The sequence below is a fragment of the Acanthopagrus latus genome, chromosome 17 (assembly GCF_904848185.1).
Source record: "Acanthopagrus latus isolate v.2019 chromosome 17, fAcaLat1.1, whole genome shotgun sequence".
In the NCBI taxonomy this organism is placed as follows: domain Eukaryota; kingdom Metazoa; phylum Chordata; class Actinopteri; order Spariformes; family Sparidae; genus Acanthopagrus; species Acanthopagrus latus.
The window spans coordinates 30,415,906-30,430,905 of NC_051055.1; the positions used below are offsets into that span (position 1 = coordinate 30,415,906).

A 15,000-nucleotide genomic window follows, 5' to 3' on the forward strand; every position below is an offset into this window, starting at 1 on the left:
AACACTGTGTGTCATCATTTCTGTGATTGGTTGTCGTCATTCTGCAGCTGCACTAACACAGAACCTCTGCTGTGTTCGGCTCTTGAACAAAGCTTTTGTTCTGTGATTAACTGTTGATGTTATTCAGTATTTTGTGAACACTGAACATCGTTAATGAGCTGCGAACTCACCGACGGCGATGAAGTCCTCCTGCTCTCCAGACTGGGCCGGACCGAGCGGCCCGTTGTAGAGCAGCAGGCCGTTTGCAGACTCAGCCAGGAACTCCAGGGAGATGTGGCTCTGGAAGCAAGGCATGATGGGAGGGAACCAGGCGTAGCCCTGACCCCCGAAGCTGTGTTTGGTCTGCTGGCACTCCGGTCCGTCGAACATGGGGGGACACTTACATCTGAGAGACGGGAAGAGTTTAAGAACGACAGTCCTGCTGATTCACATCCTGAATCTGTTTCAGTTTATTTATATCAGCAGCAGCTTCTAAGGATGCAGAATATATATATATTCCTGTCTGAAACACAGTTTTCTTTCCAGACAAGCCAACATTAATTAAAACAACCTGAGAGACACAAACAGACAGAAACCTTGACGAACACTCTCTTCATTAAAAGTAACTGCAGAGAATCTTTGCCAGTGTAAATAACATGTTTTGGAAGAAAGCGTCCGTCAGATGTCGCAGTCGATATTCAAACCATTAAAGTGATTTGACAATTCAAAGTTAACGACTACGAACGGCTGAAAATGAGGCTTTGGAGTCGGGAACTCAGTTAACATGCTAACAGATCAGGAGCGAATCTGAAGGGTTGAAAGTCTCGGCCGCTGTTACAAAAATGCTTTTATTGGCAGACTCGTGAATCTGACTGGCAGACGGACTCGATCCGTTCATACTCCAGCTCATCTTGACAGACCAAGACTGAACCGCTTACAGATGTTTCCTCAGACTGGACCAGAACCTACCTGTATCCCAGGGGTCCGTCCTGGCAGGTGCCCCCGTTGAGGCAGGGGTTGGTGGGGTAGGCGGAGCAGGGCAGGTGGATCGCCTCTCGGGCCTTGCAGCCACATCGAGCCGTCAGTGAGGCCGACAGCGACACCAGAGACGTGTTTCCGGTGCTGAGAGCCACCGGCGCCTGGCTGAAGGTCACGTCGCTGCTGCAGCCGCCAGTCTGACTGCAGTCGGTGGATGGACAGTCGTCAACACCCACCTGAGAGATGGACGTGCCCAACATGGCCTCCAGCTGCAGGGAGATAAGACGGAACACATTTAGCATTTGTTAAGAAAGTAAAGTAAAAAGATAAATAACTGAAACCTCCTGTTAGCATGAAGCTAACCACACAAGACTAGTGTGACACCACAGTGAAGGAAGGAGGGTCGAAAACAGATTAAAACAAAAACCAGCGGGAAGCTAGTATGCAACCACCTGGAACTAAGCTAAGCTAACTACAACAAGCTAACTGAAACTAGCATAAAGGGGCGGGAGCTAAAGCTAGCATTAACCCATCATGCTGCTAACCAAAAATTAAAGCTAGCTTGAAACTCAAACTCAAATATAAAGTTTTAAAGTTAGAAAGAAGCCAACTGATACTACATGAAACTGCAACTAGCAAGAAGCTAAGTAACCTAAACCTAGCGCAAAAAAACTAGCATGAAGGTAAACAAAACTAAAACTAAAATTAACCCAAATAAACACAACTAACTGAAAGTATAACCAGGATTTATATAACATGACACAAATATGAACACAAGCAGAAATAGAAATAGGATAAGCTAAGCTAAGTGAAACTAGCATGAAATCGTAGGAAGGCCTGTTGGAAAGACCCAACTAAAAGAAAGATAAGAAAACTAGAAGGAAAGTTAAAGTTGCATGAAACTAATCGACCTCCAATTAATCGTCGTGACACGTAAACCATCACAAACAGACTGGAGCTTCACGCTGAGCTGCGCCGCCTCTGATCCTGCATCACTTCTATCTGAATCGACTGCTTTTCCCTTCATGTTCTTTGTGCACTTTGGTGTTTCTCTGTCGTCTCTCCTCCCGTTAAAGCTTCGCTGTCACCCGTTTCCCCGCTTGTCATCTCGGTTCTTCTCTCTCGTTGCGTCTTTACGGGTGAGAGGTTTTCATCAGAGTCCCTCAGGGTTTCCTGCACGTCTTTCTCTGTGTTTAAAGTTCAGTTATTCAGCTTATACTTTGTGTTTATCTGACGCTCGTTTCTTTTTCCTTTTTCACCTTAAGATAATTAAAGACGTCCGAGTTGGCACACAGTCTGTTTTTTGTTCTGGCGTTTCTCCTAAATACTTCTGATTGTTTTTAATAAGAGAGAAATAAAGACGTGTTGTGATGGTCCAGCTGCAGTTATCACTTCTCATCAGAATCAGCTGTGGATTTGTTTTCAGATGATTCATATGAACCAGACACGCTTCATGGCAAAGACTACGAGCTGATTACTGATCAGCAGACGTGATCATTCTTCAATTAAACTGTTTAAAGTCGCCGTTAGTTCTGTCAGTTTTTCCGGAAAAGCTTCCTGAACAACACGTGAACTGTAACATATAGAAAAAAGAGTTTAGAAAAGAGGAAATTAAATCTGGGAATTTGGCTCTAACATGACTTAAAAGAATATTAATTTTCACAGTAACTGCTCATTAGTATTGAATTAACTCTGATATCTAATATGTTTCCACATTTGTATTTCTAGGTATGTTTACTCAAATACAGGTATTAATGTATTTTACTTTTATAATTCTGGTCTTTTTACTCAGCGACATTTATTTGATCAGTTGAGTCCCTAGTTTCTGTTTTCAGTGTCTGGCTGATAATAAATAATCAGTTGTACTATAACAGTGTAATAATGAAGGTTATTGCTCCTCCAGCTGAATGTGAACCACCACCCGGCTCCACCTTCACCAGCTGTGACAGTAAACATCTGTATTATAATAATACACATTATTCTGCATAACCAGTCATTTTACTTTAATAGTATTTTGATGTGACTTCAACATTAAGGTACTAATCTGAGTGTGTGTGTGTGAGAGTCTGTGTGTGTGTGCGTGTGTGCGTGTGTGTTGAATATGAGTGTTTACATGGTTCACTAGCTGTCGTCACCTCTCTGCCACTCACAGCACTGACCTCAGGTCAGCAGCTGCTCTCGAGCTTTTAATGGATCTGAAATATTCATCAACACGCTGACATGCGTGTGTGTCTGTGTGTGTGTCTTTGTGTGTGTGTGTGTGTGTATCATACGAGTGTGACCTCTGTGTTTAACCTCTCAGAGTGTGTGTGTGTGTGTGTGTGTGTGAGACGGAGCGTTAAGTGGCTGCTGTGTGAATATGATGTTTAATTGATGTGTAATTAACGTGTCGTTAACGTCGCTGTGTGCAGCGTAAACACACCTCAGTAACACTTCACACCTTCACTTCAGCTCTGCAGGATCATCTGACTCTGACAAACAAGCAATAAAAACCAGTCACACCTGTAGAAACCTCATCAGGCTGCAGCTCTCTCCTCACCTCGGCTTTGTTCGCTGCCACGTATCCGTGCAGCTTCTCAGCCTTGTAGTACGGCGAGCCGTGAGCAGCGAACCACACGTCGAGCGCCTTCTCTCCTTGCCGGCCGCCGGCGCTCACGGAGAAGATCTGGACATTTTCCGGCAACGTCTGCAGGAGTTCGGCCAACGTTCGACCCAGGCGGGAGAAGCGACTCTCCTCGCCGCCATCATTAAAAAACTCCTCCACCGTCAGGTCTGGAGGAAGAGAAGGGACATGAGGTTCACTGATTTTATATCAGAGAGGAGACAGAAGGAGACAGGAGGAGACGAGAGGAGACAGGAGGAGACAGGAGGAGACAGGAGGAGACGAGAGGAGACGGGAGGAGACGGGAGGAGACGGGAGGAGACGAGAGGAGACAGGAGGAGACGGGAGGAAAAGAAGAACACATTTTTTTTCCCATCATGCCTCTTTGTCTGTTGTGCTGATGGAGCCTGAGGGAACTGACAGCACTCAAACCCACGACCCAGCGGCACTCTGGGATGTGAAGCGCCCCCCGCCCCCCCTTTACATTACAGTTACCACGGCAACCACACCATGTTGACAGTAAAGAGTTTTTCCATCAGGTTGTGTAAGAAGTGTGTCGTGACGTTCGTGTCGTCACTGTGGAACTCACTGCTGATGCGCACGGAGGCGGCGTTCTGCAGGGCGTCCTGCTTCAGCTCCCTGACGTCCACCTGAGCCGTGGAGGTGACGTCGGGCCAGGTGCGGTCCGACACGCGCACCTGCAGGCGGTACGAGCCCGGAGGAGCCCCCTCCCTGATGCTGAGCTGACCCGAGCTCTGGTTCAGACTGAACAACCTGAAAGAGAGACGGACGGATGTTTTATGTACAACTGTTCAGGCGTCATGCAGACACGTTACAGACCGTCTGACGTGGAGCAGAACCAGAACCAGAACCAGAACCTGCAGTTCCTCTAAGGACCACTTGAGGCTCCAGAAGCGAGTCAATCCCAGTCAGAGCTCATGTAAAAACGTCGGTACAGCAGAAATAAACCTGATCACAGCTGGTTTTGGCCAAGGTTTATATAACTCTCTTGTTAATTATATTAAGGTTAACGTGATGTGTAATTAGGGGCGTGGCCTCTTTGAGTCACGGCTCTGAGCGATGTGAAAGGTTATATTAAAGTTCACACAAGAGAACACATCACAACCTGATCTCAGACCAGATTTACACCTTCATTAAGATGAAATCTTCTCTGTAGCTGCGACGATAGAAGCGTCTGAAGTTGGTGAGTCGACAACGTCTTTTTCAAATCAATTCACGATCTCTAGCTTCCAGACTAGAACTCGGGCGGCGAGCTGTGAGGAGCCATGTCATCTTTCTCCAGCTCCGGCAGTTGTCGAGGAGAACGACAGAAATGATTTTGTGGACTTTCTACTTCCACCTCTCCCGACTTTCCCTCAACGTGAGCAGAATTCAGTGGCTGTATTTAAATGTTTGCGGTGAACTGCTCCTTTAAGTGGAAACGAGCGGGTCAACTGGTGGAAAGTGTTTTATAAGCTGCAGGAATAAAATTAAATCGACGCTTCCATTCATCTATTTTTCTGTTCCATCTGAAATCTAAGTCGAGTCGTTCTCTGGCGGGATTCCTCAGATCAAACTCGCCAGATGGAGGTTTTTTTCCAGTCCGACGTTCTTCATCTGGAAATCTTTGGCGCTCTCCGCTCTGCTGCGACGAGGGTCGATCCCAGGCGCTGTGGCCCGGGTCCAAGACCTGGTGCTGAATGTCTGCCATCAGGCTCATGTAACTGTTTAACCTCTTTACTCCGCAGCGACCTTCACAGCTACTGATTAATTAACCAGGACTGAAGCGAGGGCTGCGATCAGACCTGCTGGATCTGTGTCACATCTCACAGCCGCTCGCTAACAGGAAGCAAACAATCAGATCTGACACGCAGATCAACAAACAAACGAGCGTCTCTTCTTCTTTACATGTAACGTCTGTCGTGTTGTGATTGGCCCGCTGGGGCTGCTTCACCGGAACCTGAACGAGCACCTCCTCCTCCTCCTCCTCCACCTCCTCCTCTTCTTCTTCTCCTTCTTCTTCTTCTCTCCTCTGGTTTGTATCACTTCTATATGTAAACAACAACCTAAAGCTGATCTATACTGTGAACAAATTGCCGTCAGCTGTGGGCTTCAGGAGCATCTCTAATTCTCCAGCGGGTTCTTTGTTCTCGGTCGTCTCTTGTCGTCTCTCGTCGCCCTCCCTCCTCTCCTCCTCTCCTCCTCCCTCTCTTCCTCCTCCCTCTCTTCCTCCCTCTCTTATAGGTATCTCGTTAGAAGAGAAGGTGGCAGCGAGCGCAATCAGGCTCTCCTTTCAACACGCCGGCATGAAGCCTCGCCTCATCAAACAAAACGAGCGCCCTCGCCGCGCTTCAGTGGGAATTTTCAATACCGCTGGTTATGAAGTATTAATAGCACTGTTCCTGACAAGTCAGATCCCTTTTCTCTCCCCGTCCTCCACCCTTTCATTCTCTCTCACTCTTTTCTTTGTTTCCTCCCTCAAACTGCCTGTTTTCTCTGTCCCGATTTTTCCCTTCTCTCCTCGGTGTCGCAGCACCTTTGTACTGTCTCTCTCTCTCTATTTTAAATCTGTCAGCTCTTTTATTTCCTCCCACTTCTGTTTCCTGATGTGTCTCTCTTGCTGCGTGTCACATGAGACGGGAATCTTTTCTGCTTTAGCTCCAGAAACATCCTACAAACTGCTTCACATCTGCCGTTCCCTGGGTGCTTTTATCCCAAACTGCTCGCGGCCGACAGTGAAGACGGTCACGGCGGCAGCTTGACTCCGCCCCCTCAGGGACTACACCTCCTCTCATCGTTTAATTACCTGCTGACTTTATTGTGACTTCAACACGTTTTCCTTCTCGATCCCACAGCTGAACGTTTCAGCTTCTGTGTTCACGTTTCCTCTGAGCTCACTGGAAATCTGACTTTGAGACGGAAAATCTGTGGCGTCACAACAAGTTTGGAGGCTGATACGCAACATGTACAAGCGTGACGTGACTTGATCCATCGATCCTGAAGTTTGTGAATGAAGGAAAAGATTACGCAACGTAGTGATTATTTCCCGAACACATCCAACACACATTATTGTTCCACGTGGACTTTGTGTAAAACAAATATGACTCAATCTCTGTTTCCGGCCTCGTCGATAATATTCACCATATTTTCCTCTCTTACAGATGATGTCATCGCCCACATCGTCCGCACGCTGATGTCCCGATGTCGATAGATTTATAGATCGTAAACCACAACGGATCAGAGTCTCGTCGCCAAGATCATACATCACTGCTTCATCCTTGAACGTGTATGTGAGAGTTTTTTAAAATGTGGATAAAACAGCTTAAAAAAAGTGATTGATTCCTTTTTTTATTGCTAGAAGACAAATCTGATCTTCTGTTTGATCACAAACCTCATCAGAAGACATCCTGAAGACCTTAAACTTGTTCTAAGAAGTCTTAATCAATAATATTCTGTATTGGACGCATCGTTTTTTTCCAGGATTGATGATGGAAGCTGCTGAGGAGTGAGACATCTTTCTTCATTCTGAGAGGATCAATGTCATCTTTACTTCAGTCTCTCGTTAAAACTCGTTGCCAACTAAACAATGTTCAAGGTGAATATAAAACCGCTCAGAAGCCTTCGCCGTTAGCTTCAGTGTGTTTTGTGACATCACACAGGCAAAAGTTAGCTGCGTTCACCTGGATGTTGTGTTTCCATCCCGGCCGACTGGAGCTGGAGCAGCTGAGTCTGGTTTTTCTAAGACTTTCTACTTGTGTTTCCTAAATCAGCTGAAGCCTCGTCTCCGTCTCCATCTGTTCCCCACCTTCCTCTCTGACACGTCTTCACCTTTCACTCTCAAATCATCGCTTCTACCTTATTACCTCGTGGCCTTGCTCTCCTTCACCTCCACACCTTCAAGCCCAACTATAACTTTTCCATCACTTCCATCACTTCCTCTTGTGCATGTCACCTCTCCGCCGCCTCGGAGCTTTTCACCCTGCGAGATCAAAGTACCTGGACGGTCTGCCTTCGAAGCGGTACACCTTCTCACTCCAGTCATCAAGGTCGGGGGATTGAACTCGTCCGAGCGCCGTCGTCGGGAGAATACCTGTCAGGAGGTGGGAAGCAAAAGACACACACACAAAAAAAGTCAAAAAATGCATTTAGGCTTTGAAAGGAATTAGTTGTGAGTGCGAGGGATCCCTGCGGTACCAGCCGGATATTAAGAGTGACGGGGGAGCGAGCGGCGGCTTCTTTAAGGAGATAAGGTGGCGGGCGACGCCTCGTCGGCACGCACGGTCATGGTTTGACAGCGCAGCAGGAAGATGTGCACACATTAGAATCGCTCCCACAGTGTTTCCCCCCTCCCTGCTTCCAAAAAAGAGCCGAACGCAGCGCTGTAATCTCTTTAGCCGTGAAATCAGCTGCCTTTTAAAAATGGCTCCTGTTTATGTGCCCGTCAAACCTGGAGACGCTAAGCCAGAGTTAATTGTTTGCTTCGTGGCATGTTGTTGAGCTACGTGATGGATTCGTATTAGTGGGTTAATGTACTTTCATGTGGAAAAAGGCCCCGGAGAGGAATTCCACTAAAAATACATTACAGAAAACCTTTAGTTTTTCCAGAAAATTACAGGAAGCTGACAGATGGTATGAAATGCTAAATAAGTGATGTGGGCTGCGAGCAGTCGACTGTGATGAGCTCCGTCTTAACAGCACCAGAACAGAACACAGCACTCAGGAGGTGACGCGAGCTCGTCTGGGACCAGAAACACACCAGTCTGGACCCCTCGGACCAGCTGGTGAACCGTGACGACGAAGGATAAATGTCCTCTCGTCCGTCTACTACCCCTGAGCAAGGGTACGGACGAGTACAGAGGAGCAGGCAGAAGGAGGTTGTCGGTTCTCAGGTGTGAAATGAAAAACAGCACGTGAACTCAGCACCGTCTGCTCCTGGACAAATGAAGGTTAAAGGAACAGTTCGCCCAAAAATGAAGATTCAGGCAGTATCTTCTCACCCTGACGCCGATGTGAAGTTTCCTCATGATCGAGACATAATTTACACGCAGCCGAGGTTGTTCACCCACTTCAGACGACGTGTGTGTGCACAGGGAATATTTCAGCTTTTAAAGATGAGTGTAAACATCATATTTAAAGATCTCTGAGCTGTATGGAGCCATTAAATGTAATATTTATGGTGAACTGTTCCTCTAACATGAAAAAATAAACACAAAATAAAAGTGAAATAGTGAAACGTCGACACAAACTATCATCTAAAGCACTCTTCAGTTGTGTTTGAGCACGAGGGAGGAAATGTTGCAGCATCGACTGTATTTGTTCTGGTAGCGGTTCACTTTGATCTGCTGCTAAATCAGAGCGGCGCCTGAGGCTCGTTTCACATAACAGGGTTTCTCCGTGGGCCCGGGTCGGCCCGCTTTAGCCGTGGCACACTGAGCCAAGCTGTGAAGACATGAGTTTCCACTACAGCCTCACAGCAGGTGGCCGCCGCCGCCGCCGCCACCGCCGCCGCCGCTGCCGTCCAACCTGTGACGGTTTCTCACCTGAGTGATTAAACTCATGTCCGTCTGAGACCAGAACAAATAATGTCTTCTCTATGAATCAGCTGATAGACACGTAAATCACCAGTTTCATGAGATTTGATAATAAATCAATTCTTTGGATGATGGAACAATGTTTCCTGACATCACAAATCCTGCAACCGATATGAATTTCAATTTGCAAAAAACTAAAGTTATCAACAGAACCTGAAGAAATTTAAGTTTTGACATCACGTCAAAGTCATTTGTGTATTGTGCTGCAGAGGTATCTACTGAGGTTAGCATGCTAACCTGCTAGCACGGGCCTGTCCTGTCTGGTGACATCACTCTTAGCTCATAGCCAGTCTGCTAACTGTAGCTGCGGTTAGCTAGTTACCCATGTAACTAGCGGCCACTATGGTATGGTTTTGTAGTGATTGTCAGAACTCAAGAACATTTAAGTTTCCCAGTAACTTAAACTTGTCTCCCATAAAACATAACAAAGAATGTAAACAAAAGTATACAATTCATTTCAATAATAACTTTCAGTTTACGCTACGTAAATTAGCCTAGCTAGCACCTAGCAGCTAGCAGACCGTCCCTCTACTCAAAGCTAAACAAACACATGTTATTTATACTTTTTCTTGCTCGCTGTTGTTTTAAGTTGCTGCTTTGTTTTCTCCAAAATATCCGATATCCAAAATGTTGTGACACAGCCGATGTATTCCTGAGCGAACATACCCTCGTAACTGTAGACGATGAAGTTGCTGTGTCCCGGTGAGTGGGGGTGGTCGTTCCGGTCGCCAATGACGACCGTGAGCGTGCTGGTGGAGCTCATTGGAGGAGAGCCGCTGTCAATCATGAGAATCGGGAGGTGGTACTCTTTCTGGCGCTCGCGGTCGAAGGTCCGGAGGGCGGTAATGGCTGCGCTGCCATTTCGAAAGTCAGTCAAATTGAAGTTGGTGGCGTCTGAGGTGAGCATGAGGAGGCGTATGGAGAACGGCCCGCCGTTGGTGGAGGTGTCTCGGTCGGTGGCGTGGAGCAGGAGGGAGGTTTCGTTCATCCGGACAGCCTGCGGCGCCGGGGTGTTCTCCCAAACAACGGGCTTGTAGGAGACCTCGAACTCTGGCCCGTTGTCATTGATGTCCAGAATAGTTACCATGACGATGGCAGTGCCAGTCAGGGGTGGACTCCCGGAGTCCGTGGCGAGGACCATGATCCTGTGCTGCGAGATTTTCTCCCTGTCCAGAGAATCGGCCACAACCACCCAACCGGACTGGTCCACCAGAAACTGACCGTAGGGGTCCGACTCCTTCGAAATGCTGTAAGAAAAACGCCCGTTTTGACCCGAGTCCAGGTCAGAAGCTGTAACCTGAGCTACAATTGTCCCCACAGGTACGTCCTCAGACATGGCGGGTGACTCATAGAATTGTGGGAAAAACACGGGGGCGTGGTCATTGGAGTCTTCCACCTGGACGAGACAGTAGGCCAGACTGAAGAAATCGGCATCTTCAGCCTTCAGGGTCAGATTGAAAGTCCTCTCATGGGGCTTCTCGAAGTCAACCTTCTTTTTCAGTTTTATCACGCCGCGTCGGTTCACCTTGTCCGTCTCCACAAAGAACTTCCTGTCCTCATCACCGCCAACGATGCTGAAGGTCACCACAGCATTCTCACCCTCATCGCCGTCCGTGGCAGAAACTACGAGAACCTCGCTGTTCACCTCCAGGTCCTCGGTCACCTGAACACCAGAGGACAAAACAGAATCATTAGCAACGACGTGAGAGACGGTGATGGAGGCTTATTGTTGCAGTAAACCTGGTGGACTCACCTGAGTAGTGTAGAGCCTTTGAGTGAAGACGGGTGGGTGATCGTTGACGTCTGAAACCATGATGGTGGCTGTTCCTGTTCCCGCCAGTCCCCCTCCGTCCCTGGCTTCCACGACCACCAGATAGCGGTCCTCCACCTCCCGGTCCAGCGAACGCAGCACCGTGTAGATGGTCCCCGTGCTGGCGTTGATGGAGAACAGGTTGAGGTTGATCTCGTTGCGGACGTTCTTGATGATGCTGTAGGTCAGCATGGCGTTCTTGCCCTCGTTGGGGTCGTCCAGATCCATGGCTCGCATCTCCATGACGGAGGTGTCGGCGGGGGAATTTTCAGGCACTTGGCCGACAAAACATCCGTCAACTTCCAGCGCCGGGCACGGAAAGAACGGCGCATTGTCGTTGACATCCTGAACCTCTAGGAGCACATCAGCAAACCCTGTGAGTCCCGCCCCTCCCTCGTCTGTGGCGAGGACGAGGAATCTCCAGGCCGGGCGCTCCTCGCGGTCCAGACGGCGTTGTGCGTAGATCCTTCCAGTTCGTTCATCGATGGTAAACTCGCCACCAGCGCCCTGACCATGGAGGGAGTAGCGGAGGGCGGTTTGATCGGCCTCCTGGTCCGGATCTGTGGCAGACACCTGAAAAGAAAGAAAAGAATCAGATAAATAAAAGCATGAAAAGCATCTATGATCGCAGTTTGTCACCCTTTAAAGATGAATTACTGTGTTTTGGACTGAATATGTTACTGAAATGAGATCTCGTGGACATTTGGGAATTAGAGAAGACTTACGATAAGAGTTTGAAGCACTGAACCCCCCAGGCACTTCATCGGCGAGTTGGCAAAATGTTGTACGTGCTAATTTGCGTAGCTGGTTGAAATGGTTTGCATGAATAGAATCTGAGCTTCCTAAAGTCGATGCTGTGACTATAAACCTAAAATTGAAGCGTCTTCCTATTTGCTGAACTGTGTTTGGATTGTTTGGCATTGAAAAATAAAAAAGGTTAGAAAAGACCAGAATAATTTAAAAAAAAATAATAAATTAAAGAAAAATTAATAAAATAGCACAACACCATTTAAGGTACTTCTTATAGCAAAGTGACTCATCTGAAGTTGCAAAGATCCATTTAAAGTATTACAGATACAGACTAATCTAAATTCTGGTAGTTCTGAACAACGAATATGTGAAAAACAATCAACTCCACGTCCTCCTGGTAATAAAATGTCGTTACACAAAGGCTGTAATGAAACACGCTGTCACAAACAGCAGCGTCGACTTTCTGCTGCAGCTGAATAACATTTGCTCCTCTTTAAAAGGAAACTATTGCTTTTTGAGGTGTTTTCTTATCAAAAACAGTTAAATTGCTTTTTTCATTATGTACAAATGTCAAGCCCGGCACACAGGACACGAGGCAGGGAGCTGATTGCACACAGGAATAAACATTTCTCTGTTGCTTTTGTCCTGTTTGCTTAATTAACCTGCCTCGCTGCTATCGCTCTGAGAACGAGAGCACAGCGACGACGCCGGCTCTCACATCTGTCACCGCGACACACACTGCAATTAAAAGTTAATAGACGCCAACAAAAGCAGGGAGAAAGTACACTTTTAGCCTTTCTTCTCCTCTCCTCTCACCAGAGGGTTTGTTTACAGAAGCCTTTGAAGTTCTTCCTCCCCTCCCCTTCCCTCCGTCGGCTCCCTGCACTCCCTGACAACGTGATGCAGGTAGACAATATTGAAGATGAGCCGTCGCGGCGCCACAGAGGACGGCTGCCGCGCAGGTGAAGTCAAGAAATATTCATTTCAAATTAGATTTTCCCCTCCGCTCGCTATCTGCTGAATGGTATTAATGCAACGGGGCTCAGAGCGGCGTGCGTTCAGGGAGGGACCGGCAGCGGCGCCACGGAGGAACTATCCAGAGAGTTAGAGGGGAACCGAGCGTGGAGCAAATCAATTCCAGCAGGCGAGGGGGAAGCAGGCCCGGCTCGAGGACTCGGTGACACGCGCCTCTCTGACGGGGATTACTTTCCTGCCCTCTCCGACGCACTTCCACCTTTTTAATCTGATTTAGCGCGGCGGCACATGCACATTACTGTGAATTACCGGAGATAGGTGTGACGAAGGGAGGATGAAAGTCACAGGAGGAGGAGGCAGACTCTGACTTTCTCAGGAAACTTCTCAGATCCTTCCTGTCGGGAGGTTTGTGTGTGCTGAAGCGTCCGCCGGCTCATATTGTGTTAAACAATGTCACACATGTGTGATGTGTTAGCATGTGGACACTAGATCTCTGCTGAGGTGTCGCTCCGGGCTAATTCACCTCTCAGTTTGAAGCGTGACCAATACTATTACATTTGTCTGTATTAAACCTGATACATTTTCACATCTTGTTCATATAAACTGACACGGTCTCGCTGCGTTGGGACGGTGCTGCTCGTTCACGTTAAACAGATTCATCTGGACCGAACCGACGTCTGATCGGTGCTGCTATTTGAGGCCTTTAGCTCGACAGTTAAAAACAAATAATCTGCCATCGACACATCCATCATTTTCATCCATTCCCTGGCAGTGCAGGGTCACAGAGGGGCTGCAGCATATCCCAGAATGCACTGGGTGAAAAAGGAGAGTACTGACTGGATATGTTGCCAAAAATTCTGTGTTTATTCAGTTAATACATGTAAACGGCATTCCTGCAAACACGCCCGAGTTTAAGTCTTTCTCATGAATCAAACGGGTGCTTCGAATGTGGGACATCTGTCGTCTACATGGCAACCAGCCCTGCAGCGGAGGTGAGTGTATGAAACGACCTTGCCTGATGTGTTTCGCTTCGACCCTGAGCTTGTTCAAACCCTCTGCTCCGCTCAGTTTGCAACTGAAAAGGGATGAAACAGGTGCGAATAAAAGTATGTTCACAAATTGTACTCCACTTTGTGTGAGACCTTCCCCTTCATCGATATTTACTTCCCGTCTGATTCGCTCGTCCTCTGTCCTCCACGCTGTATCATTTCATCCTTCCTTCCACACTCTCTCATTACATTATGGTATATCAAAGCCTAAATGTTAGTAAGTATGATCGTACACAAAGCAGAAAGCTGCACACCGATGTGTAGGTCTGAAACGAGGCGAGGTCAGCTGCATTGATGGCATACTGCTGTCTCGAGATCAACAAAAACCTGGTCTAAAGTCACTGGGTTGGACTTTTTCCTCTTGTTTAAAGGCGCATTGTTCAGTAAGATGTAACGCCTGCACACTCGTGTCCATGCTTGCGAGAACATCACTGTAACACATATCGTGGCACATTTAAGCAGCAAAAAAAAAGTCTATAGTCATAAACTTGATGGGACAGACGAAACTCTCCGAGGAAACTGAACCAGACTTTTAGATTCTGAAACATATTTTTTTTTTCCGACAGCTCTGATGGAGCTCGGGATTTATTTGGTTACTCCAAATAACAAATCTGGACTGTGTGTCTGATCTTTTGGACATTGGAAAATTAATTAATGGAGGAGTCAGACATACTTCCATCAATAAATAGATTCTCCCTGGTGCTGGTGTACTGGGACAGTGGCAGTAGACCGGCCTAATCAAGCTGTGAAAGTAGCTGGAAACTTACTGTTTGACTCAAATAAAAACTGACCTCCAGGATGAAAACAGGCAGCTGTGTGAGCTCCTCCGTCACAGCGGCGTGGTACTCGGTCTGGCTGAAGACGGGCGCCTCGTCGTTGCGATTGACCACCTGAACCACCACCAGCGTCTCGTTCTCCCACTTGCCGTCGGAGGCGACCAGCCGGAGCTCGTAGCGCTGCTCCATCTCGTAGTCCAGCGGCTGAGCCACGAAGATGGTGCCCACCTCGGGCTCCACGTCGAACGTGCCCATGGTGTTCCCCGAGGTGATCTGGTAGCGCAGCTTGGCGTTGGCGCCTGCAGGGAGGAAGTGGAGATCAGGTGAGCTTGTGTTGAGTTAAATGACCAGTTGGAGGACGACGAGCTTGTTACTTCATTTCAGAGTTGATTGACAGATTTAATCAATCTCAGCACGAGTTTGACAGCCTGGTTTTCTGGTTTTCTCATAATATTTGTCATTTTGCAACGTAAATAATTCATTTAAACAA

The 15,000-nt window shown here is 47.5% G+C and overlaps 1 protein-coding gene across 5 annotated transcripts in view; it reads right to left on the reverse strand.

Moving 5' to 3' along the window:
- The window catches only part of si:dkey-22o22.2 (neural-cadherin), a 101,046-nt gene that overhangs the window by 7,897 nt on the left and 78,149 nt on the right, over positions 1 to 15,000 (reverse strand). For all 5 annotated transcript variants that reach the window (XM_037074311.1, XM_037074310.1, XM_037074313.1 and 2 more), the window contains 8 exons: positions 14,526 to 14,809; positions 10,904 to 11,533; positions 9,817 to 10,813; positions 7,556 to 7,649; positions 4,149 to 4,333; positions 3,497 to 3,729; positions 949 to 1,226; positions 171 to 385 (listed from right to left, as the gene is read on the reverse strand). In XM_037074311.1, coding sequence (XP_036930206.1) covers positions 171 to 385; positions 949 to 1,226; positions 3,497 to 3,729; positions 4,149 to 4,333; positions 7,556 to 7,649; positions 9,817 to 10,813; positions 10,904 to 11,533; positions 14,526 to 14,809 — 2,916 coding nt within the window. The remainder of the gene's footprint in view (positions 1 to 170; positions 386 to 948; positions 1,227 to 3,496; positions 3,730 to 4,148; positions 4,334 to 7,555; positions 7,650 to 9,816; positions 10,814 to 10,903; positions 11,534 to 14,525; positions 14,810 to 15,000) is intronic.